A 26,611-nucleotide genomic window follows, 5' to 3' on the forward strand; every position below is an offset into this window, starting at 1 on the left:
GGCTGTTCCTAGTCCTAGTTTTTTTTTTTCTTATTCACCCGTTCACTGTTTCCTTTTTCGTTCTCTTCTTCTCAGTCTTTTCTTCCACTGTCTGAATGTTTTTATTCAATGACCACCCTCTTGGCCTGCCAGATTCTGATCTATTCATCACATTGCGGTGCAGTTTTAGTACGGCGTTTTCTAAAAAAAAACAGGCATTTTGTAAAAGTTAATTAGTCTGAGCTTAATACAAGTACGCATCTCTTTACATTATGCTTTCCTGTCAGTGCAGCTATTTTTGAGAGCGGGCATTTTTATTGGTGAACGCATACATTAATTCATTTAAGGGTTAGGGAGCATGTCCAGAGAACGCTGGGCATCTGATCAATTACAGGCCCCATGCACATTCACACACTCGGGGCAATTTAGTATATATAATACATCTACTGGCACTGGTTTTTGGGATGTGGGAGGAGCAACACAGGCACATACCTGAGCTCAGGGTCGAACTGGGAACCCTGGAGCTGTAATGCGCCACTGTGGATTCATTAAGATTCTACAAATGCCATTATTTCTAAAGTTAGCATGTGGCCAGTCTGCAAGTGTAATAATGTGTGCATAATGTCCTATAAAATGAACATGCTGGCATTTATAAACCAGAGAGCTGAGCCTAACTGTGTTAGTAAAACAAATCTTATATATAGTATAATCTCCCGATGCTCTTGCAGAACCAAAGATGTCATGAAAAATACATTTGAAATGAATTTTATTAGTATTCATTGAATTGGTAACATTTTTCAGTGGTATCATGATTGGTGTTTCCCAGTCTATAAAAAGGATCGCACTGGGGGATGTATTTCTCATCTTGCTTGACTTCCCCTTTTCTAGAATGTGCAGTTTCTGTTTTCTTTCCAACCCCTTTTGTATGCCTGAATAACCGTAGGGGAAAGAAAAAAAAAACAACAAAAAAAAAAAAACAGAAGTGTGCCCTTGCTCTCTGAAGTGTACAACAGAAGAACTTTTGGTACGAGAAATGCTCATCATAGTCAAATTATATGCTGAATAATAAACTGTGGCTAATCTTTTATTTCATCTAGAAAATTCTGCTAAATCTCTCTGAACACGTGTCAATAAAACATAAAGCACACAGCACGGTGCACGTGTGTTTGGTGGCATAATAAAACTACAGCTTGGTGTTACTAATCACTGTGTGTTTGTACTTGTCAACTGCTTACTAAGTACAGAGGTAAATAAACCTTGTATAACAATAGTAAAGCTATTTGGAGGACTCGGATTACATCGATTTTGTAACGAGTCATACTGATAGGATATTCCGTAAGTACAAACAGGAAAGCTGGAAAACCTACTTCATGAAAAATCTGTTACTGCCAGAAACTAATCATTTCTATTTATGGAAACAGCATCAGTCTTTATAGTCAATGCCAGATCCTGTCTCTGCTTTCCACACACTTCATGACTAAATGTTTTTGGTAGATGAATTATTTAGGGCTGTTTGTGTGAAAATTAAACAAAGTTGTTTGGACGAGGACAAAACTCTATTAACACATATTATTGCCGTTTTTTGTATATTGGGTATTAAACCAACAACATCAAGATTAGAACAGTTTAATCGAACAGTGACTGTTATCATGAAAGAAACTCGGATGCATTGAACGAATGCCTTAATGCTGTGGTATGAGAGAGAGGAAGCTCTTTATTATAACACAACATACTCTTAAAATCAAACACATTTGCGTGCCTGTTGTTTATGTGGACGAATGCCTGAACATATTGTCTCAATCTCCGTGAGTTTTTTTGTTCCATTTGTAGAATTGGTTCTACGTGGTAGGGGAAAAAAAAAAGGTTGCCGTGGACTTTAACTCGGAGTCTAAATAACACTTCGCAGACGTTACAAAATCCGCATGCAATCTGACCCAGGAGAGAACACGTGTTCACGCTATTAGGTGGACTCAGATGTGAAAGCGCTCTGGGCAAAACCTTCAAGTAATACAAATCAGAAAATCTGGCTTTTGAAAAATGTTAAAAGCCTTTAAAAAAAATAGATACGGAACAGGAAGTGCAAAAAACAAGAACTTTATTTTTCCTTTTTTTTTTTTTTTTTTTTTAACAAAATCTAGTTTGCGATGGGGTTTGCATAACGTCTAACCCCAAAATGAAGTCATGGTGTCATAGGTGTAGGCGGCATTGGGTGGGTGGAATAGCGGAAATGTTAATGAAGCAGCTCTGATGGGGATCAGTCAGTGACATTGAGTAATGCCATTTCCTTGACATAACTTTAGTTCCAGAAACTGAAGTCTCATTTTTTTTCACTTTTACAGTTTAAAAAAAAAAAACCTACACGGATTTATCTTTAGTTATTGTGTCACACCAATAAAACTATTCCACCCTGCTTTTGTTGATTTTATTCAGCATCACAGTCTGTGAATGTGCCAACAGATGCTGTTAAAGTGTATTTAGCTTCTAATATGTCTACCTCAATATTCATATAATTAAGCACTGTGAGAACAAAACTGCCATTTAAGACCGAAATAGGGCGTTAACAGCCGTCTATCGTTCGTTCTCTGTCTTTTTTTGTGCAAAGAATAAGGCATTTTATCTGCTCTAATGTTTAACAGCTGTAGCCTTACAAACAGCTGGTGTAAGCTGCACTCCAAGGCTGCCATATTGTCCTCTAACAGCTAATGGAAATCAGTGAGTGGAACAAATCACAGACTCCTTATAAACTTGGGTTAAAAATTGTTATAAATTATTAATTCGGCTGTATTTTCTGATATTTTATATCAATGCCTGTATTTTCTTTTGTCTATAGGTCTGTAGCAGTGGATACTTCGGATTGCTGAATCACGAATGATTACAAATATCTAACATTAGAATTTAGCTTTTAATTCTTAACTAATTATGAATTCGTCTGTTTGCATGTGAAAATATCGTTGTGTTTGTGAAGTGTTAATTTCTACAAAAACAACAACAACAAAAAGCCAGCTTGGTTTAGAGCTGGAAGTGTTTCTGTGCTATAAATATAAGGCTGGGTCTTCAGTGCACTGTGGTGTGATGTGTAGCTTAAACACTCACTATTAGAGAATCGTAAACACTAAACTCAGAGATGTGATGCTCTCACATCATAAGAAGATCATTATCCATGTCGTCGTCCATTAAGCAAAGGGTGGGATCATGGGGTCGTGAGCGGCTCAGGGTCAGAGGGGGGCGGGACAACTTGGCTGGCGGTGCGGAGGACAGAGGAGCGACCATGGCTTTGACGCGACCTTGATGCAACTATATACAAAAATAAAAGCCATTCGTCATCATAAATATTTTATTAACACCAGAATGGGTTCATTTCATTATCATCAGCTTAAAAAATGACTAGTGTTTTCAACTTCATCAACCTCAGTACAGTAGAAGTAATTGCAATGGACAAGAAAGACATTTCCCTATGATAAAAAAAGAAAAACCAGTTTACTCAAAGCTCTAAAGGTATCTTTTGGTGAGACTTCAAAACATTCATGTGAAACAGAAAGCTTATAGAAAAATTCTCCAGTCAGAGGTGTTTTGGAAATTAAGCGCTGAATCATTCGTCTTTTCAGGGATTTGAGTTGAGTGGAAAGATTTTGTAGTTATTGCATCCCTTCTGAGGATGTGTGGAGCTAATGAGCCATGAATACCACAAGATTTCTTAAAACATCATCATAAGTAACTGATTGTACTGTTCCAGTGTTCCAGCTGCATGAAAAAGGAACAGATTTCTCTCATGTCTGTCACTTACTTTTATATGCAATTTCAAGTTCTTCGTTTATATTTAGTGGCTAATCTTTGGACTGAATTCCAGAACGTTTTTAGATTTCACGTGTTTTTAACTGTGGATTGTCTTTTCTATTTTTAATCACATGTTGGCTACAAACGTACAGTATTTTGATATAAAGTTGAAAGGACACTGGGGTATTCCTATACAGTGCTTAATCACCAAATTAGCTGTTCCAAATCATAAAAAAAAAAAATCCCAAATGTGTAGTACATCTGACCTGCCGAGGTGTGGAGCCCTCTGTTGGTCTGTTTGGATTTCTACGTTGGCCTCGTGCTTGGCTCTGACAGCGAGAGCTGTAGGAGTGAGAGACCAGTCCTCTAATCTTCAGGTACGGGTAAAGATTACAGCCCAGACAAAGAGGGTTAAACACTGGATCCGTCTCCAGTTGATCCAGACACTTCTGTGACAGAAAGAATAAAAACACCATATATTTTGGTGGTGATGGTGGTGGTCACAAAATATTTTATACAAACAAATAAACTATTTTTAGAGCGGAGAAAAAGATGTATCTTTCAAATGTCAACTGTTATATGGATTGCAAACGTACTGTTTGTGTGACCTGTCATATACATATATAGTATCTCTCAAAAGTGAGTACACCCACACATTTTAACAACCATTTTATTATATGTTCTCAGGGGACAATACTATAGAAATGAAGCTTGGATATATTTTAGAGTGGTCAACGTGCATCTTGTAGAGCAGTACACATTTACTGCCCTCTAAAAATAACAACATGCAGTCATTATTGTCTAAATAGCTGGAAACAAAAGTGAGCGAACATGTAAAAGCTGTGTCCAAATTGTCAATATTTTGTGTGAACACCGTTGTTTTCGAGCTGCACAGGTTGTTCCTGGGATCCCCTTCGACTCCATAATGACATCACGGAGCTGCTGGATGTTTGACACATAGCGCTTCTCCACCTTCTGCTTGAAGATGCCCCATAGGTGCTTAACAAGGTTCAGGTCTGAAGACATACTTGGCCACACCATCACCTTCACCTTTACCTTCCTCAGCAAGGCAGTTGTCATCTTGGTGGTGTGTTTAGGTCATAATACTGCCGTTCGCCCAGTTTCTGAAGGGAGGGCATCATTTTCAGCTTCAGAATGTCACAGTACATTATGGAATCCACGTTTTACTTTAATGAACCACAGCTCCCCAGTACCAGCAGCACTCATGCAGCCCCAGACCATGATGCTACCACCACCATGCTTGACTGTAGGCAAGACACCATTTTCTTGGTTCTGTTCACCAGGGCGTCGCCACGCATGCTGGACACCTTCTGAGCCAAACACGTTTATCTCAGTCTAATCAGACCACAAGACATGATTCCAGTAATTCATGCTCCCAGCTTCTGCACCTGACACACAGCACGAGGACTCAACTTCTTTGATAGACCCTTGCGAGATCTGCTCCGAGGATATCCCATCTCGGAAAACCTCTGTATGACTCTGGTCACTTTACTGTAACTCATTTTCAGAGTGTTACTGATCTTCTTATAGTCTAGGACATCTTTGTGGAGAGCAACGATTCTAATTCTCAAATCCTCAGAGAGTCTTTAACATGAGGTGCCATGTTGAGCATCCAGTAGTCAGTATGAGAGAATTGTACTCAAAGCACCAAATTGTAACTGCTCCATTAAAAGACACACAAATTTGTATGGTCCTGTCAAGCAACAAAAACATGAACATGATGAATAGGACATGTGGCTTTGCATGGTTACATGAGGGTGTACTTACTTTTGTTTAGACAATAAGTATGTAGACAATATGCTTTATGTTGAGTTATTTTCTCAAATCCTCAGAGAGTCTTTAACATGAGGTGCCATGTTGAACATCCAGTAGTCAGTATGAGAGATATCTATCTATCTATCTATCTATCTATCTATCTATCTATCTATCTATCTATCTATCTATCTATCTATCTATCTTTAGTATAGATAGGTACATAGGTAGATAGATAGATAGATAGATAGATAGATAGATAGATAGATAGATAGATAGATAGATAGATAGATAGATAGATAGATAGATAGATGTGTACACACACACACACACTGTTGACTCTGTTGCAGAAGAGGAAATGACACATGCAGGAACAGGATGTTAGAACCCAAAAAAGATGGTACTTTATGAGTCATTCATGATCAGAAGTACAGGGAATGCTACACATTATGCACTCAAATGATGAAGCAACATACCACATAGGCATTATGAAAGTTCAAAAAGCAATCCAGTGAAGGCCACAGCGCTTCTGTGGAATTACAAAAAAAATCTGAATTCTCCTGTCAGAAATTTTTAGATATCCCCCTTTCTACTTAACATGTCTATACTAACTGAGCACCTCAAATATTTAGCAAAGTTTGAGGGATTTGGCTGGGAAAAGGTGCTGACACCAAATAAACTGAAACTATATCATTTAAATACTGAGGCCATGTTTGTTTTTTGTGTGTAAGAAATTAGCAGAGACAGAGAGAGAGAGAGAGAGAGAGAGAGAGAGAGAGAGAGAATACCTCCACTGTATTAAGCGTGTTGGGTGGTGGGTCCTCGTTTGAGACAGGTAGACTGCACGGCAGCATTAATTCTCTTGTAAGGACAGGTTTTAGTAAGAGTGAGAGGGAGGATGAGGATTGGAGGACGTAGAAGGAAAATGCGCTGGATGCAGAATGAAACTCGGTCTCTGAACGCACTAAGAGAAACAAGTCGCGGGTCTGAGGAAGCACAAAGATGTGAAAACATTACAATTATTTATTTTTATTAACACTAGTAATATTCCAGAGAAGTAATAATAAATAAAAAGTTGACTATATAGTGTATAGACGGGCATAAAAGTTAATAGTTGGCTGTATAGAGAGGTTTTTAATTTTTCCCCGGAAAACGTTAATTGAACTATTTGAAATGTCATTCGTTTAACCTTATTTTAAATAAATGATTTTGTGAAGTCAATAATATATACATCTTAAAGATGAAATTATAGTGTTATTGTTTTCCAGCTCAATTCTATCTGCAGACTTGAGACCAGACTGAGCTTTTGGGGGAAAACAGACTGCTGCTCCTTTCATGCTACAACAACAAGCTACAAGATGAAGTTTTGTTGATTTATTTTGATAGATTCTGAACAAATCTGCAATAACACGGGGGTCAAATGATGTAATAATTAAATAGATAAATTAAATAAAGTCAATCTTCTTTTTAGTAAAAGGTATCAGATTTTTTCTTTCGAGGTTTATTTTTGACCTGCTGAGATACATTTTGTTGATTACAGTTTTTAAAAGTGTACCTTTTAGTCTAACAATGCCTCAAATATTGCAATATGTTTATGTATCATAAAATGAATTGGATCTTTTTTTTTTCTCATTGCATATGCACAGACTCGTTCTTCACTGACTCTGAGTGTGTGACAGAGAGCCTGGAAGGTCTGATGGTTGCTCTCCATCTCTTCCCAGTCCAGCTGCCAGCAAGTTGTAGGTCTTATGACTATTGGAAGGCCGTACAGAACAGACTGACACACTCCTTCTGCATGCAAAGCTCTGACACACACACACACACACACACACACACACACACACACACACATTTACAAACTCCCAATGTTTCTATACTAAAGAAACAATAACCACAAAATAGTCTAATACATACGCTAGATACTGTCAACATGTATAATGAATTCTGAATGTAACAGGTAAATAAGTAAACAGTACAGTGATAAAAAAAACGAAAGCAAAATCCTGACAGTTATTGAAGTCGGTGGAAAGAAAGAGTGAGAGTGGAACTGAGATGAGAGAAAGCAAAACAGGAGACGGACCAACATGGTGCTGATTTTTTTTTCCCCCCTTTACTGCACAACAACAAGGTGAGAATGCTTTTACTGTCTCTCGAAAAATTCCCTGAAATAAATGACATCACAAGCATGCAAAATGTATGCAAAATCCAGAAGCTTCCACAATGCGTGGCAGTGTGTCTGTCTATCTGTGTGCTCATGACAGACACAGAAGTCTCTGTCTAGATGTTCCACACCACATCAGAGTATGACTCATGGCCATGTTCAGCGTGACACAGAAGCCTTTTTTGCATAAGCTATTCATTTTCGCGTCTGTCTCACTGCTTTAGCTACGATTCTAAGTTTTTAGTTCCTCTCTCAATGTTTTTGTCCTGCTTTAATACTTTAATACTATATTTAATACTGCTAACTGACAACACGTGCATGTTCAAAACGGTGCGTATTTGGAAAACAGAATAGTAAAATTTTAAAAAAGTGGTCTTTCAATACTGAAAAGGATCGAATTAGCAATTCTGTTATTGACTGTTGCTAACAGTAAGGACATGCACATGCTGTGTGTTGGATCTGTTGAAAAGGCTGTATAAAAAGCCTTGTTCATGACAGAAGAAATCACTGGCTCCGCACATGCCTCAGGCTTAACCATTATCATTACACTGACACAGTTACAGCAGCATCTTATCTGCAGTGAAACTGTACTTGATGACTCGGAGTCGCTGTGGCCCGGAGCTCTGATTGGACAGGCTTCTGATTTCCGGGGGGAAGTCGTGTATGCTCTCGGTTTTGGCTCCAAGGCTCGGAGTGCAGGGGAGTAGAGCTGGGCTCACAAGCCTTTCCTGCATGTCACACCTTATACACACTACAGCCACACACACACACACACACACATTACACACATTTTGTATGTTTATTTGGCTATTTAGGAAAGTGTAAGTCTCCCGTTATAGTAAGTGAATATGTGTAATGTAAATCACCAGGATCAGGTCTGTGAGTAGGAGTGGCTTTTGGACTCTTTGGTTGTACTGATGCAGGTAGCAGCAGCTGAAGGTGCTCTCTTTCTCCGGTTTGGTCATGAAGCCATGCCTTTAGAACGTTCTCCACAGCGACAACACTGTTCTCCACTAACTGCAAGTCCATCTCAGCCCCTAGCATCAGATCGTCTACAGAAAGAGTAGAGAAATTGGTGCCAAAAATGATTTCTGAAACTGTACACTCCTTTTTAGAATACAGGTACAAATAAAATGAAAAAGTACTGAAACACATACACATACAGCGGGTCACATAAAAAGGCCGGAAATTGCGCACTGTGATTTCTTTATACTTTTTTCGTTGCTGTGCCTCACGTTACCACTAGATGGTAGTGCAGAACTGTGGTGTCTAATTGGGAAATCTTAAAAAAGCCTTACAAAGTTTTCTTTCTTTTTTTTTTTTTTTTGCTTCACGACTTTTATAAAAAAACAGAAACTTACTTGCTAAATTAAAAAAACTATTTTATAAAATAATTCTTTATTTTGTATAAAAAAGACTAAACACCTAAGTAAAATATTTTTATTTATATTGTATAATGTACCTAAAATAAATTAATAAAATATTATTAATATTCATGTTGCTCAGTGTTCCAATGATAGGCTCCTTGATTAATTTATTAATTAATTTATTAATTTATATTTTTCTAATCAGATATTGCTTGTTCTTCTTACAAATGTTCATTAATTGTATTAATTTGGCTGACAGTATTTGGTTATTTTTTCAGACCATATAATTCTGTAATAGGACTAATATTAATACATAATATACAATATGTCATAAGGAGCCTAATTGTTCTTGACTGTCATCCTGGAAATAAACCTCTGTAAGATGAGACTCATTGATGCTTCCTCTGGAGCTATATTTAATTATTCATGTACCTCCAAAGGGCCCAAGGAGTCTAATGGGAGCCAAGTGGTCATGTTTAAACTTTCATTAAGTAGCAAACAGAGAGAAAGGGAGAGAGAGAGGGAAAGAGAGGGAAAGAGAGAGAGAGAAAGAGAGAGAGAGAGAGAGAGAGAGAGAGAGAGGAAGGGTTGGAGCCAGAGAATGATTGGAGAGAAAAAAAAGAAAAGACTCTAGCATGCAATCACTGTATTGGGATTTATGATGGGAGAGGCTAAAGTTCTTCTAAAACGAAAACATAGCAGTTTTGTAATAAATATGTTTTCCCCCTGGTTATCAGTGTAGCACAACGACTAATCCTTTGTATCTCATCTAGAATTTGCAAGGCAAACACAAATAAAACTGTTTGCTGTTCACAAGCTGTCAAGAAAAACACAGAAAGCGTGTGCTGGAGGTTAATACGCAACCCGAAGCGGCTTTATGATCAGGTTACATGCGAGTAAATAAACAACATTATACAGCAAATGAAATGAAGAAAAATTTCTCCCTCTTACTAAAGGAAGCAAAAAAAAGACAAGGATATTAACACGGATCAATCCTCTGAATAAGGTAGAGTTGACATGAGTTTGTTGACAAGTCATTAGTTCTAATATTGAATACTAAATGAAGGCTGATGAATGTCATACACCACTGCACACTGATACGATCTAACATCTAGTTAAATGTCACCCAGATGGTGTGAGTGGGCTAAAAAGGTGAGAATGGAGAAGTGGGAAATGGAGAACATGAAGAGTAGCAGATGCAGAGCAACCCCCACATCACCTGTTAAACACAGAGATTACATCGCACCCCCCAACCCCCCCCCCCCCCACCCCTTCTGGGTGTGTTTAAATTCAGTTTCAATCTAATCCAAATGTTTGCTCTTAACATGTATGTTTTACATGCTGCTTCCTCTAATTTCTATTTTTACATTTCCTTCTTTCGTTTTGCTTCACTCTCTGTTAAATAACCTTTTACACAGGAGCCTCGTGATCTGCTCATATTCATGTCGATTCGTTTGCATTTCTTTTACTTAATCAGTATCGCCAGATTGTGCTGCAAATTAGGCCGATTGTGATTCATGGGCCTCTGCCTCATATGACTGTGTGTGTACATCCTGCGCTTGAGTGAAAGAACATAACTTTCCCATACCAGCAGGTGGCAGTAATCTGTATTCCGCATTCAAACAGGGAAACCGGAAAAGCTTTAACTGTATTATATAAAGCAGGCAGCGTTTACAGCTACCGCGATCATTAATAACAGAATCGTAGCTTTTTTTTGATCGAGTCTGCTAAGTTGCAAAGACAAGAGCAATAAAGATAACAAACGTGTTCCGTTTTTGTCTCGTGTGCTAATTTGCTATATATATATATATATATATATATATATATATATATATATATATATATATACATACATACATACACACACTGCTCAACATGCAGAACAGCTGATGCCATCCGACTCAAACCAACGATGTCGGAAAAAACTAAAGCTGACCGACACTCAAAAACCCACTGACATTCCCTGATGGCTGACCGTCAGCTTGGTGTGTCCCGGGCTTTAAGTTCTTATCGTTTGTTCTTAATCCAGCCTTACATATTTAATTGGTTAAATCTGATGCCGCTTTTGGAGAGAAAAGGAGAATAACATTAGGAGAGAGAATGAGAATAACATTAGGAGAGAGAATGAGAATAACATTAGGAGAGAGAATGAGAATAACATTAGGAGAGAGAATGAGAATAACATTAGGAGAGAGAATGAACTGTATTGTTCGCGAGTTTTTACCCACAGCTGTAGTTTAGGCTACAGGAGACTCGGGCACTAAAACCTGGAAACAAGTGGACTGATTGAAGAGGCTTTTGTTGTTCAATAATGTTTAATTTAAGTTAAATTTGTTAACTGTTTATTAACTTATTGGTTTTATGAGATAAGGGGGTGAAATCATCCAAATATATTGGTAAAAAAAAAAAAAAAACAGCATTGTATATCACAGTACCGCCCCTTCTTCTTCTTCCTCTACTTTTTCTTCTTTCAGCTTCTCCCATTAGGGGCGCCACAGCAGATCATCCGTCTCCACACCCCCCTGTCCTCTACATCTGCCTCTTTCAAACCAACTAACTGCATGTCCTCCCTCACCACATCCATAAACCTCCTCCTTGGTCTTCCTCTTTTCCTCCTTCCTGGTGGCTCCATCCTCAGCATTCTCCTACCGATATACCCCATGTCCCTCCTCTGCACATGTCCAAACCATCTCAATCTCACCTCCCTCACCTTCTCTCTCAAACATATCACAGTGCCGCCCCTCCGGGGAAAAAATAAAAAATAAAACAAAAACTTTAATTGTATCTTAATATTAAGATACATATAAATGAAAACAAGATAAATATAAAAAAAGAAATGCATTTCACTGCGAACGCAGTAAGTGATGCCATTTTTGCAAATAACCATAATTGATGGAAATTATGCCCAGGGAGAGACAACGAGAGACAAAGTCTGGCACTTAGAAGTGAAAAAGAAAAAAATGTCCATGAATCTGTAAAACTTAAGGGTAATTAAAGTTTAACGCTACAAACGTTTAATTTAATGCTGCGGTTATCAATAATCAGCATCAACTCAGAATTAGCAAAGACGTAATCATATGATGAGTTGATTGATGACTTTGCCGCTACAGTTGTATGTATATATTTATACAGTGAATGACTACAGTTGTATGTATGTATGTATATGTATATATATATATATATATATATATATATATATATATATATATATATATATATATATATATATATATACACAGTACATTTCTGCTTAGGCCACCCATCTGGCCAGAAGCAACCCTGGTATTTCGCCCATCGGCTGCCGTGATTTCTAAATATTGGCATCGACATCGGCCAGAGAAAAACCCATATCGGTCGACCTCTCATCCTTACACATGATCCGTCTCTCACTGTTGCTCACTAGCTGTCCATCTCTCTCATGGCTTGATACTAAGTGTAGATAAAGATCAGAGATGTTGTCTGTCCTGGAAACGCCACCAATTTAGCTGCCACTATGACCCTCTGTTATCTGTCATACTGAAACAAATGGAGCCTAACTGATCCCTTTGCCATCACTTCCACATCAGACGGTTTAGTTTGACATGTATTGTGCCCCTAATAGCTAATGAGTCACTGGGACCCGTTACTCTAGAGTAATAATTATCAGCCTATAGCTTATCTCTGATCTTAGGAGGAAATGAAGTGTGTTTGGATATAGATCTTTGATAGTTCCATAGCACTATAAGTGGTTTTGTTTCTAGTAAGAACACGTTAAAAATATTCTGAGTGATAGAGCATCATGAAAAGGTTCTCAGGAATCCACATAGAGTTTACGTCATTTGACAGCTTCCTATTAACCACAGGAGAACTATAGAGAGGAAACAGCATAAAGTGTATGAAGCCAAGTCAAGAGTCAACCTCACACCCTTCCTGATTTCTCTCAAAGAAAAAAGACTGTGTGTGTAAGAGAACACTGAATTAAAATCGGTAATCATCACAAGCACATGAAGACGGACTTCCTTTTATACACACAAAGCACCCCCAGTGCTCTGCTAACATCATTACTAAAACTACCATGACGTTAATGTGACTTTCTTCCAGAGTGGCTTCTGTTTAATGGGTGGATTTCAGGAGAGATTGGTGAATTATAGAACAAATTAAAAAATTATAATAATTTGAAGTGTAATAAAATATAAAAGAAATAAAAACTTTCTTTCGGCTTCTCCCATTAGGGGTCGCCACAGCAGACCATCCGCATGTTTGATTCGGCACGTTTTTACGCTGGATGCCCTTCCTAACGCAACCCTCCCCATTTATCATGGCTTGGGACCGCCACTAAGAGTGGCTGGGGTTGGTTCCCTGACCGGGGATCGAACCCGGGCCACAGCGGTGAGAGCGCCGCATCCTAACCACTAGACCACCAGGGACCCAATAAAATATAAAATAAATAATACAATAAAAAAAAAAAATTAAACTCTTCATAATGCATAGTTCAGTCCTGGATTTTGTAAAACGGTAACACTAACAAGCTGCCTCTGATGCAAACCGTTTCCAGGATATTCCTGGTGGTCCGCTTGAATTTATCTCCAGCAAAACATTTTTGTGTTAAACATGACAGAGATCATTGCAGTGGGAGTTCAGAATCTTTAACTCCCTAATTGACGTGTCATTAAGGCTTGCGATTCTAATGAAAAACAAACGTATAAAGTCTGGCCAAGGGATGTGTTTTAAACAACATTCTAATGGGGAAATATAATACAAGTTATATTAGCACATTGAAAGGGTGATAAATCCCCTGGAATTAATGCACATAACCAACACACTATAAAACGAGTGCAAGTTACAAGTGGTGATTTGAATCTGCAGAACAAAAAGAAATCATCTGTAAAGAAATCTTTCAGACAGCCAGTCACTAAACTGAGAAATGAATGGAGAAAGCTGAAACTGTAACACAAGTAGCTCATACCTTAGTAGAAGAAAAAAGGTAGCTCAGTGCTTAAAGCTCTGCATTACTAATTGTTCAGCAAGGCTCTTAACCCTCTCTGTTCCAGAGGCACTGTTTTATGTCTGACCCCAGTTTCCCCATATGCTGGAATATGTGGGGAAAAAGGAATTTCACAATGCTGTGATGTAGAGAAGACCATTAAAATGCATCTACTACAATGTTTTAAAAATGAAAGAATGTGAGATAACAGATCCTCTCGAAACTCTAAAGTCTCTTAACTCCCTTTAAACAGAACTATTCAGAGCCAAATCCTTGAGAGACCACCATGACTGTTCCACACTACACACATACACACCCAAGTACAAAAACACTTTATCCTTTAACTCATTTTATCCAAGGTAGCAAGGCACAGTCGAAAGTTGTGAGGGAAAACATGAAATGTGTGTGTTTTGTTGTCCTTTTTTGTTGTTGTTGTTGTTGTTTAAATGCAGAATCTTGGTATCAAATTTGCAGAAGCGGATTTCTGATTATTGCTGAAGGCAAAATTATCTCATTTACTGTACTACATTTTACTACATTTACTTAATCCTTACACCGCCTACAGAACAAAATGCCTTAATAAGATAATCAGAAAAATTGTGACATTATTACCAAACTCAAGCTGGGTTTATAGTAATTATATAGTATATATAAAAATGAAATGCTCTTATTTTGGATTCTCAACATATACATTTTAAAGTATCCTGGTCAGGATTATGATAGATTTGAAACATATACCAAGAACACAAAGCAAGTACATATCCTGAATGGAACCCCAGAATATAAAAACTTTCTTTCGGCTTCTCCCATTAGGGGTCGCCACAGCGGATCATCCGTATTCATGATCCGCATGTTCGATTTGGCACATGTTTTTACGCTGGATGCCCTTCCTAACGCAACTCTCCCCATTTATCCGGGCTTGGGACCGGCACTAAGAGTGCACTGGCTTGTGCAACCCTAATGGCTGGGGTCGGTTCCCTGACCGGGAATCGAACCCGAATATAATAATTGGAAAATAAACTTCAGTTCTCTCTGGGGATTGAAGGCTTAGTTTGATACAATGCAATTCTATTGATTGTAGCCCATTTCATGTTCCATGTGTAAAGTTTTCTGGCACTACAGAGGGGTTGACGCTGCTAAAAAAAGGAATGGCCAGAAATAAATACGGAATTGCGAGAGAAATTAATTTTTTTTTTAATGTAGTGAAAACGGTCTTCCATATAAATCTACTCCTCGCACCTCGCTGTTTTCTGCCTGTCTCTCCATTTTTTATGCATTACCCTGTCCATAGCGCTCCAGAGTTTAGCATGTGGTGCTTCAATAATAATGGTCCGCGGGGAACACAATGCTCCGTGTGTAATTCAATGGACTAAACGAAGGATATTTTGTATTCGATTTACTCGAGTAATTCGAGGAATCGTTTCAGCCCTACTCTACAGCACCATGCCACTCCAACAGTTTTCCTACAGGTCCCATCACATTTAATATTTGAGTTTCTCTTATTTTTTTGGGTTTACTTCTCCTACTCTCTTTGAGATCTGAATTTACCATGGCTTTTGGGAACAATTATTACATGCAGAAACCTCACATGAAATATTTCCATGTGACATCATTCATTTTTCGAAAAAGTCAGCAACAACAAGCCAACTAACAATGCACACATTTATCCAATTTCACATACAAGTTGTTACTGTTTTTTCCCACGCTTTGAACCCCGCGGCTTAAACAAGGAAGCGGCTAATTTATGGATTTTTCCTGGGTTTTTCCCCGGTTTCACAAACTTCAAGCCAAAAAACTGAGACCCATAACATTAGACCAATGAAATTGCGGAATCAGGTGAACAAATGAAACTCTTTATATTAAATCAGACGCTTCCACTGAATCGGACCGCACAACATCATAAATATGGATGAAGTTTCTCTGACGTTTGACCTGCCGCTCACTCACTAACTCCAGTTGCAACAGAAATCATATAAGCATAGACAGGTTTCCAAAACTCGTGCTTTTTTATTTTTTTAATGGCAACAGCGTTACGTGTTAGTCAAAGAAACTTGGAACTGAGCATCAGAAAATAATAAGGACATATTCCTCGGTCTTGCACACATGCAGTAATAGCGGCGGCAGGCTATTCCAAAAATGCCGCTCTGCTCTTAAAGGAGCCACAACATATTTCACCCGTTACACCGTGTAACAGACACTGTCTTTCATTAAAGCCTGTGTAAAGTTCATTAGTTTCAATGTAGACGGCTTATAGACAGGTGCAGCTTATTTATGTTCAAAATAAAAATATTTGTAAAATTCAGTGGGTGCGGCTTATATATGGGTGCGTTTAATAGACCGGAAATTACGGTAGTCTGGGAAACACTGTAAGCGATTTGGCTAAAATGACCCAGTTCTACAGTTTAGTCTCTAGCAGTTTAGGACAGGAATTGTATCAAAGATGTTAACATGTTTAGAGAGCCACTAATGCTGTGAGCCACAGTGGTTAATCTGCCATCCTACTCTGAATAACTATAGAGGAATTCATAATTCCTAAGCTGCCTACAGGAACATTTTTGATCTGCCACATACTGTTTTATTTTATTACAACCCCTGTTGCTTTTACAACAACGATTATTGACCTGGCTTGTTTTAATATTCATGCTTGTCAGTTAAGAAAGCAGCAGGTTATCTAAACTGGAGCTGATAACCCCACTTAAGGAGGTCATCGTTCATCAACTCCCACATGCCTTACAAACTGGTGAATCTGACCTTGAAATACTGTATGTTGATAGAGTCCATCTTCCCCTGAGATTCTGAGATTATAAAAAAAACACACATATAGCTAGACATAGATGCATGGTACAAGCTTTCTATGAAGCGATGAAACAGAAAACGCCTGGCAATATTGAGAGAACTAAACCTTTCGTTGGAATTGATGAAACCTTGAGAGAAGATGGGGGGAGAAGACAGATGTTATCCATCACTCTTTTTCTTGCAGTTCTGTGACCACTATGAGACTGTCCCAGGGAAGACAGAATAATCATGCTAAATTTAGGTGCAGGATGTCTCTAGGTATCCTCAAATAGACTTTATTTTTCCTTAAAAAAAAAAAAACATGGAAATCCTAATAAAATATAATTTAAAACCAGTAAAGTGAGATTGTGTTCTGTTGTGCATCCAGTCTGGGTTTATTGTGTAAGTCTGGGTTGATACTGATGTCTTCGTGTAACATGTTATACAATGTGTGTGAGGTGGTGATAAATGAGACTTAACTACATAAAAATAAGAAAATTTACAATTACATAGTAATGTTAATTATAAGAATAGATGGAATAGAACTAAGGCTTTTAATCACAAAAGGTTCGGACAAATTTAAATTGGATTAGAATGCATTCGAAATATAGTCAACTTGACACCATTAAGTTTTCAACATCGTAAAAGATACAACTTCAGGACGAAGCACTGTTGTCGAATAGTTTTGAAATGCAGGGATCTGATTTTCATGAGCATTAAGTGTTAAACGATAGAAATACACAACCGTGCACACAAGCGCACACACATTCTTAGCACACATTATCAGTCTTCCCAAACAAAAGCACCAACAGAGACCTATTCACATAGTTGGCAGTTCTCTGACATCCAGAGATATATTTAGATTACCCATACACGCTTTATCTCATCCAGTGGCAGCCTTAGTGTCATTAACGTTTTCAGTGATTTGCACAAAAGCATGTTGCCTTGTCCACACCATCCCATCACCATGGTGATGCCAAAGGGGGCTAAAAAGAAAACGAAATATAGCACGACCTATGGGCAGGTCTGTCTTGTACCCACAGCAGTATATCTGCATCTCAAAAACAGTAAAATCCAGAGTTACTGCCTCTGACAGAGACAGGGGAGAGAAATAGATAGAGAAGTTGAAAGTCAGACAGACAGACTGGGTGGCCCTGTATTGACTCGTCATGCGGAAAACTCATGATTTCTACCGACCCTGAAGTGTTGTCCTATTTCTTGCATAAGAAAACTGGAATTACGGCTTTCAGGAAAGAGCAATTGCCAGCTTTTGGACTGAAGTTCAACAGATCCCTGAACATTTCAAGTTACTCCCAACACTGTGCCTTGGTCAGTGATAGATAACAGAGCATAACCAATAGGCTTTGAGATTTCCACTAGATTTAATTAAAAAGGTCATTTCTCTTATGTTTTTAGTTGCCTAGACCCTTTGATATATTGTTTATGCAATTTCAGCTGAATTTCCACCTTCCACATTCATCAATCACATACACACAGCACACATTTAATGCAGGGCTTCTGAGGCCACACCCCCTACATGCACTGAGCATTATAACACTGAGCACTGAGCATTATAACGCAACATAAGACAAATCATTTCTGGAATCCTGCACACCAAATTTGTCAAAAAAGTCCATCTTGGTAAGTATTTATGGAAATTACGTAATTATAACATACATTTGTCATATAAATTCCCATAAATTTTCGGTAAGTTTCCAACATGAAATATTTCCAGAATTCCCCAGATGAAGTTTCTTTGGAAAGTTTCGGGAAATTAACAGCATTGCAAACCTAGCAGAAAGAGATTAATCTCATAAAATAATTTTCACTGTATTAGTATTGAATGCAATTATATAACTATACAAATGCATTTATATATGTTTAATAGATTTAAATGTTTCTTTTTGTTTTTAAAATACCCAGCAAAGGTGCTGATACTGTCTCATCACTAGCTTTAGCATTAGTATTAGTGTGCTGAATGCCAGAATTCATCTCTTTATGCATTAAAACAGCATATGAATTATGCGCTCAATGCACTCACTGAATATGCATTTAACAGTAATGTAATGATAATGTAGTCACTGAGTGGGCCACTGACCCGTCTCCATATTGCTTAAGAGCATTACACTGCACAGTGACTTCACTATCATAATTCGAGCACAGAGCTGAAATCCCAGCTGAACCCACATGACGTTGCACCAACATCTCACCAGCAGGGTTTGAACTGCTCACAGGCTTCATGGGATAAAAGAGATTGTATCTGTGGTTCAAAAGAGCCTTAAAAATAATTAACCTCTGATGAGCCGAAAGATTCAGACACTGGTAATAAAGAATGACTAAAAATAATTGCATAATATGAATTCAAAATGATTATTGCATAATTAATGCTTTTTGACAGGCATGTATCAAAAGGCCCTCGGCACAAATCTCTTTCTATTAGTGTACATATGCACACACTTTCATGCTTCCTTCCTTTTCGACAAAACAAGTTCCACAACCCTGATCATGAGGCTGTCATGCTCAAGTCTGTCGATTGGACTCTGAAAAACAGGATGCATGTGAAGGAGTGGTTTTGGCTCACGTTCCAGCAAGCCTACTCTGTTAATGGGTCTGGGCTCTGGAGGTCAGCATGGATCTGTGACGGAGTGTAGTAGATGAGTCTGTGTCTAGCAGAAGTGAAATCGGAATCACGGCACACAGAGACGTTGAACTATAATCCATATCAGCAGCTTAACAATTAGGGTCTTACTTTATCTTTCGGAAAAGTGCTATATTAAAAAGCTTAAGGGAGCGATGCAGTCAGAATAATCATGCAGTCAAGACTGTAGGACCGAGGCACGCCCATCTCCAGAGCAATAATGCTTATGTAACCGTCCTTTTAGAAATTCTATGTCACTCACATGACCTTAGTTTCTGCATAACTGTTTCGCAATATAAATAGAGTGCTTTGTCATTTACGCAGAAATCTTTATACTTTATACTGCTTATTTTGATTTGATTTTTTTTTAAATCTAATTTATTTCTCTTTTTATTAGAGTTATTTGATTTCCAGCTTGGCTGACTTATTAAGGGTCCGATATTTTTTAACTGTGTGATAGATACAGTACACAAACTCTGTTCTGATTGTGCTCTACCAATTCCACACACTGTCTGTGCCTATGACAGGGCAAAGGCAGAACTCACACACACACACACACACACACACACACACACACACACACACACATACACACACATACACAATCACACAGATAAGATAAGACTAACTTCCTATTAAAAAAAATCCCAGCAATCCTGGGCTTTATAACTGATGAAATACATCCGGGTTAGTAGCGTGCCACACACTACAAATACTGTATGATGAATTTAGTGACTCAGATGAGGCCCTGTACCTGATCATGCTCACTCATATAGAGTGTCATCACAGGTACTTGGAATGCTTTTATCTGGCTTTTTACTTGAAAAGGCAGCTTTAGTCTTTCTGGTTATTAGCCCTTAAAGATTCTTCAAGACTTTTGTATTGTTCTGGCTTCTGCTGCTTACACTTCTCAAAAGACACACTGAGCAAGAATGTCAGGTAAAAAGGATTGTATTTAAATGGAAACTTCCTGTTTTTAGCCTGTGCTATAGCAAGTATTTTAACGCTAAATGCAATCGTGTAGGAAACATGTAGACCTCTGATTAGAAGTTTGATTGAGAGTTCACCAAATTCTGTTTTTGTTCGTGCCTCACAAATGGCTATAGAGTCATTAAAATGTTGGAAAATGACAACAATGATGAGTACTGTATATAAGTAGTGCACAATGTACTAAATGTGCCAGAAATCAATATTTACTAAATAATAGTTTCAATTGAAGGTTTTCATAAAAATGCCCACTCCTACTAAAGTGAATGTGCTGAAGGGAAATTATGCTGACCTTCTGCCTGCTCCATGCCATCTGTAGAGCACGACTCTGGACTCCAGCCTGGCACTCTGTCTAGAAGGTTCTGTTCCACGGCAATGTGGACAACCACCAGCCGTCGCAGACTGACCAGGTCGGCGTTTTTCAGACCCTGTTCCAGTTGCCTGAGTAGAGCACGGCCTGGCTCACTGCTCAGTACTGTCACCTTCAAACAAACAACTCCGATTACAACCTGATCGATTCACAAGAAACCATTCTTTGGAAATCTGTTGTCTTTTTTTTTGGTTCAAAATATCTGTGAAATGAAAACTATATAAACAGTAGGTAAATAATCTAAAGTTTTGAAAAGCACCCATAGAAGTGTTTAACATATAGAATGGGGGTAAAGTTACATTAAAGTGGTAGTTGATAGTGGTCACTATTAACTGCTAACAAAAAAAATCGGTTGTATTTATTATTCATTTAATATAATACATGCATCTACTAATCTGATTCATGCATTTCCTTAATCTGACTAATATTTGAATAACATGCAAATGTTTATTCAACTTAAATGTACTATAATATCTATCTATCTATCTATCTATCTATCTATCTATCTATCTATCTATCTATCTATCTATCTATCTATTTGTTTTTTTGTTTTGGTTTTAGTCTTTCAGGAGTTTTAGCTACAGATTTAATAACCCTGATCCAAAATGTTGCTCATGATTCGGTTTATTTGGGTTCAGATCAGTTTTTATGAAGCTATAAAACAGTAATAAGAAAAAATGTTATTTATGCGCGGTATGGCGTTTATAGTTTTATGGGGTTTACAGCCAGCGTTGACCTATAAATAAAGAAAAATTGCGCATTTTGCCGATATTTTTATACACTCTCCGTATAATCTGTTCATTTAGGGTAAAAAGTACTTTGGTCCGAATCTGATTTTGGCACAAGAAGGTCCTCGACTCTATTACACAGAGCATGCAGCTGGAGTAGTCCACTAAATCATCCTATAACATGGAAGCAACTGGGTCTGAATTGCAGTCATTCTTGTTCTCTTACAGCTGTCTGTAGTAATTGACACAAAAAGCCCAAATGTAACATTAATCCCATTAAGGGCAAAATAAATATCAGAACAATCTGATTAAAAGCACTTGTCCTCCGCTTTGGTTCCTGTAGGAAGAACATTTGAATGTGGTCTGTGGAAAGCAGAGAGGAAACAGCAGGCCATGTGGTTTGTGTCAGAATGCTGATGGCTTCATTAACGATTGATAACAGGGGTTAATTCAGTGCCACATTCCATCAGCAAAAGATTTAAATATGAATGCTAGTGCTCTGAAAAAAGTTCGAAGGATTATCCTTATGTAACTCAACGGGTGGTTTCCATTTAAGAGTACACTGAAAGCACTTTAGACACGAGGCTGAGGCCCTGATCTCCAACTGAAATATTCATTCTTTTCCGCCACAGATGGAGGAATTGGAACATGCAAATTCAGAAAAATGCTTAACCCTCTATCAACATATAACAAATATGGTGTGTTCTTACCTCTACAGAGCTGCTGTGAAGGTTGTTTCCTAGATTGGTATGGCGGCTGTAGTGTTTGTACTGCTGCAGACTGTCCAGGACTGCCTGTTTAAGGAGCTCGACCTGTGACCGTCCACAGCCCTCGGTAGGCAGAGAGCGCAGCTCCTCAACACATGAGTGTAAACGCACAAGATTCCCCTTCACCTGCTGCCGAGGGACAGAACAGACAAACCGAAACAGGGGATATTGTGAAATGTACCAAAATACTGTAGGATGCATGACCCGTGTCATGATAAACTGTAAATATGAATTTCAGTACCATTATTAGTGGTACAGTACATCAAAACCAAAGGTCTTACCACAAATGGGAGCAGACACTCCTGATGCAGGTTTACTGCATAGAGGCTGAGAAGAGGTACTCGAGTTGGTCCCTCCAGACTGCTTGCCAGAGACAGGAAGTTCTCAAGGGCTTCACACAGCACAGAACGTGTCTGTGACCACCAAGGCGGCGACGTATCAACTATCAGCACGCGGGGTGGCTGATTGGAGAAGGACGATGCACGACACACCTGGCTGGCTGAAACACCTGACCGGTTTCTGCCGCTCATGCTTCTGAACCTGCAGGAAAACAAGAGATTAAAGACACTGATATGAAAAAAGAATTACTGAAGTGAATATAAACAAGGCAGCATTTTAACCTGCCAAATGATTCATTCTTAACACAACATAACTGGCAGCAATCAAGTTAATGGACAATCACCAGTAGCAGACTGGACCAAAATAATTTTTCCCCTAAGACTTTTTCCATGGTCGTTTGAAACAAGGCTGTTATTGTTGCTCACATCAAACAAGCAGGATACTGGTAGAGAATGGTTAAATACGCCTGTGATTCTCTGAAATCTATGGGCTCATCAGTTCTGTTCTCCTTCACAAGAGAACCCTTTCACCAAGCTGATGTTCTGGATCCTTCTGTGCCTCAGGCTTTCACCCCGTTTCAACATAACATGCACAACAAAAGATAGATTGTCTCATTTAAAAGAGTCCGGTGGTTTATACTGAAGGGCAGCACAGGCCCAATGTCATTAGACGAGCAAGCAGCCTGATCAAAACAAGAGCAGATGATGGGGACATTTTAATAGGCATAAAAACCTCTAAAGCAAAAACTGTGTCTTTGGCTTTTTATTTCAAATGTCTTCAGAAAGCTGCAAAAGACTGCATTAATGCCATCAACTGTCTGGTGTTTATTTGAGTTGTTGCCATTATGTGTGTCAGAATTATTACTGATTTTGAAACACTTCACTTAAAAACTGTATCATTACGTTTTGTAATTTTGTATTTTCAACAGTGTTACAAGTACGTTTTATTCAATATTGAATTTTGTTGTAGCCAGGATTCAAAAGACAAAGTAGAGGATGTACAATTTATAAGAGGCGAAAACAATAAGCAGGAGAGGCCACATATCATGGTGTTGAAAAAATCTTGCCAAAAAAGAATTGCACTCACACTTGCACAAACACAGACTTGGTGGTGAACCACAAAACTAAACAGGGTGGATGAAACTTACAAAGAGTATAAAAGTCAAATTGTAAACATTTAATAACAAAAATCAAATATTAAACAGGAGGATATCAAATTTAATGACCGCTTCACTGAAGCAAAACAACACTGCAGTATTAACTGTGTTTCATGATGTAACTTAACTGAAAGCTAATCCCCATAATTCATCAAAGAAAAAGACGGCCCAAAGAACATAAAGTGTATACACTAACACCTGGATGTCAGAACAGAAGAAAGAGCTTTCCGCAGGCTGATATATACTTCTATGAAGATGTTCATTAGTGCACTTGCGTTCAGGGTTTATATGGTAACAGTTTGTTTCGGATGTGCAGTGCTGTATGACGAGCGCACAGGAAAGTCTATCAGGTAATGCTGGGTTTGGGAGGAGACCTAATCAAAAACTAAGTGAAAGAAAAAGTGAGCAGAATACAAGTGATTCATAATATTTTGAAATGTCCTCAACACATCGATCATGTGGGGACCTCACAAAGACCTTAAATTCAGCATCACAGAGTGCAAGTGGACTCATCAGCTCCAGTATACATTACTGATAGTTCATTAAAAACCTCTTTTTTTTTTACTTTTTGTATAGTTCTTGGTCATATTTATCCCATGCCTGGTGCCACAAATGCAAAGGTTTTGTCTTTGAACCGATATTAAAACATTTTCTCTCAATTTCAGGTGAAATGTGTGCTTTTTGTTCCTTGTACACAGCCCTAGCAACTTAATGTGAAAACCTCTCAGATAACACGATTATCAACATAAGATCAAAATATACACAATAAGTCTTAAAATGTAAAGAATATAATATATAATAAATATATCTCTATATATCACTAATATGTCCTGGAAGCTGCAGTTTGTAGCTACATAGTGCACCTGTAGTATCTCTAAATACTTATAGAAGGTGTATTTTGGCTATATTTAAGTAAAAAAAAATCGTGTCCTAAAATGTTTATTGTTTTAAAGCTGAACCTTAATTCATCATGAAGAAATGAGATGAAAATGGAAATGTTAATCGAAAGATTTAGAAAAAATGCGAATAAGAGAATACAATGGTGTTTCTGAGGACCAGTTCCCTCTATCCCTGTCTCTCATGTCCTCATATACAGTATATACAATAAATATACACACTTTATATACAATGGCGTGGCTTGGTCTTTTGTGAAAGAGAAAGAAACTAAAACTGTTTCAATTCGAGATTCGGATTAACGATTGGAGATTTAATTCGAATTATAAACTCTTCATGAACAACTTACCTTGTTGCTGCGCCTACCGGTTAGCTTGAGAGACTGAATGCTAATATGCTAAACGCTGTGCTATGGATGTTTTATTCTTTTGTTTTTCATTTGCATACAAAACTATTTAGTAACACATTTGGGATATCCCTGTGCATCACTATGAACTATAACCCCTTTCCCCCCGCTGTTAGTTTGTACGGTTTTTTATTTTATACTTTGACAGACGTCTTCTATCAGGCAGCAGTGCCGCGATAGGGATGACCGAATACTCGATAGTTTCGATATCGGTACACATCGAATTTCCGATATCCTCATTTGCAAATTCACACTGTCACACGGCAAATTCACACTGTGATCTTCCACCTGTTTATGAACTCCTTTACACCTGCTTATGTATGCAGTGATAAAGTCTTAACATGTATATAAACTATGCACATGTTTAAAATATACACATATAACTATGTATGTAATCTGTACAGTCACACATTCATTACCTATCTGGTGGGCTTGGGGGGGATCCAGGACCCCCCATTAGGCATTAGGGAGTATTTTAGTAAAAAATATATGAATTACATAACAACTAAGGACCCCCCACCCAACCCCCCACCCCCCGGTTTTAAGCCAAGAGCTTCAGTTGCTGTACATGTCAAACATCATTATAGGAGAACAGTGAAATAAGCTGGTTTGAGTATTTCAGATACTGCTGCTGTCTTAGAGTTTTTTCCACAATCAACAGTCTATAGAATAGTATGGGGAAAAACATGCTGTGACCTGAGCATCTGGAGACTGATCGCCTTGTTGATGAGCCACACTGGATGAAAATGAGCAGACTGTGCTGAGTAGACAGGAAGTCTAATGTAACTCAAATATTTCTTCAGCTATGGTGAGCAGAGAAGCATCTTCAATTCCACAACCTATCAAAGCTTCACTAGATACTCCACTCCTGCTCGCCAAAAACAGAAATCTGAAGCTATGAGTTCTATGAGCACAGAATCACCCAGATTAACTAGTTGAATTGAAGCAAGGGTCACTTGCTTTTTACATTCAGAGTCTTCAACTGTCCAGTTTTGACCAAGGTTTTGTGCATGCCAAGATGCATTTCTGCTCACCATGGTTGTAAAGAGTGATACTATGAGTTACTGTATCCTTCTTGGCAGCTCGCCTCTTATAAACAAGAAGTTTCCATCCAAGACTGTTGCTCACGCAATGTTTTCATGCACCATTCTGTTAAACTATAGAGCCAATTGTGTGAAACTACAAAAAGATTTCTGAAGGTTTCAGACTAAAGCCTGTTTTTTTCCAAATTTGTATTTTTTTTTTCTTATTCTGTTGTTACTGCTGAAGATCCTGATCTGTACCTGCACAATGTTTTGTATTGCTCTGCTGCCACACAATTGACTGATTAGATAACTGCATAAAAATGTGGGTGTACAGGTGTTCAAGTGGACGCTACATTTTTATACACTTAAGGCTTTCCAGAGTATCTACCTTATGTTACCATGCTTGTATTTTACTATGTGTCTATGTGGGGGCCTTCAATTTAGAAAGTGGGACTTTATAAAAAAATAATGTAAATAATGTAATTCAGACCTTGTGGTTTAGTAATAGT

General features: G+C 38.1%; 1 protein-coding gene and 1 non-coding gene across 4 annotated transcripts; both read right to left on the minus strand.

Moving 5' to 3' along the window:
• Positions 1 to 2,057: 2,057 nt before the first annotated feature.
• Positions 2,058 to 25,247, minus strand: LOC124387305 (meiosis 1 associated protein). Of its 3 annotated transcripts, none has more exons than XM_046851571.1 (10): positions 25,021 to 25,247; positions 22,564 to 22,822; positions 22,226 to 22,411; positions 20,710 to 20,899; positions 8,554 to 8,739; positions 8,279 to 8,438; positions 7,190 to 7,331; positions 6,315 to 6,512; positions 4,020 to 4,202; positions 2,058 to 3,273 (listed from the first exon to the last, which is right to left on the minus strand). In XM_046851571.1, the coding sequence occupies exons 2-10, from the start codon at positions 22,810 to 22,812 to the stop codon at positions 3,115 to 3,117; spliced, it is 1,653 nt and encodes a 550-aa protein (XP_046707527.1). In that variant the 5' UTR covers positions 22,813 to 22,822; positions 25,021 to 25,247; the 3' UTR covers positions 2,058 to 3,114. The 3 variants fall into 3 exon arrangements, with proteins under 3 accessions (XP_046707527.1, XP_046707528.1, XP_046707529.1); XM_046851572.1 differs by lacking the exon at positions 25,021 to 25,247 and adding an exon at positions 22,965 to 22,985; XM_046851573.1 differs by lacking the exon at positions 25,021 to 25,247 and adding an exon at positions 22,903 to 22,922.
• On the minus strand, positions 13,389 to 13,460 carry trnae-cuc. The gene has a single exon. It is a non-coding gene; the product is annotated as a tRNA-Glu (tRNA).
• Positions 25,248 to 26,611: the final 1,364 nt, after the last annotated feature.

The sequence above is a fragment of the Silurus meridionalis genome, chromosome 6 (genome assembly GCF_014805685.1).
Source record: "Silurus meridionalis isolate SWU-2019-XX chromosome 6, ASM1480568v1, whole genome shotgun sequence".
Lineage (NCBI taxonomy): Eukaryota > Metazoa > Chordata > Actinopteri > Siluriformes > Siluridae > Silurus > Silurus meridionalis.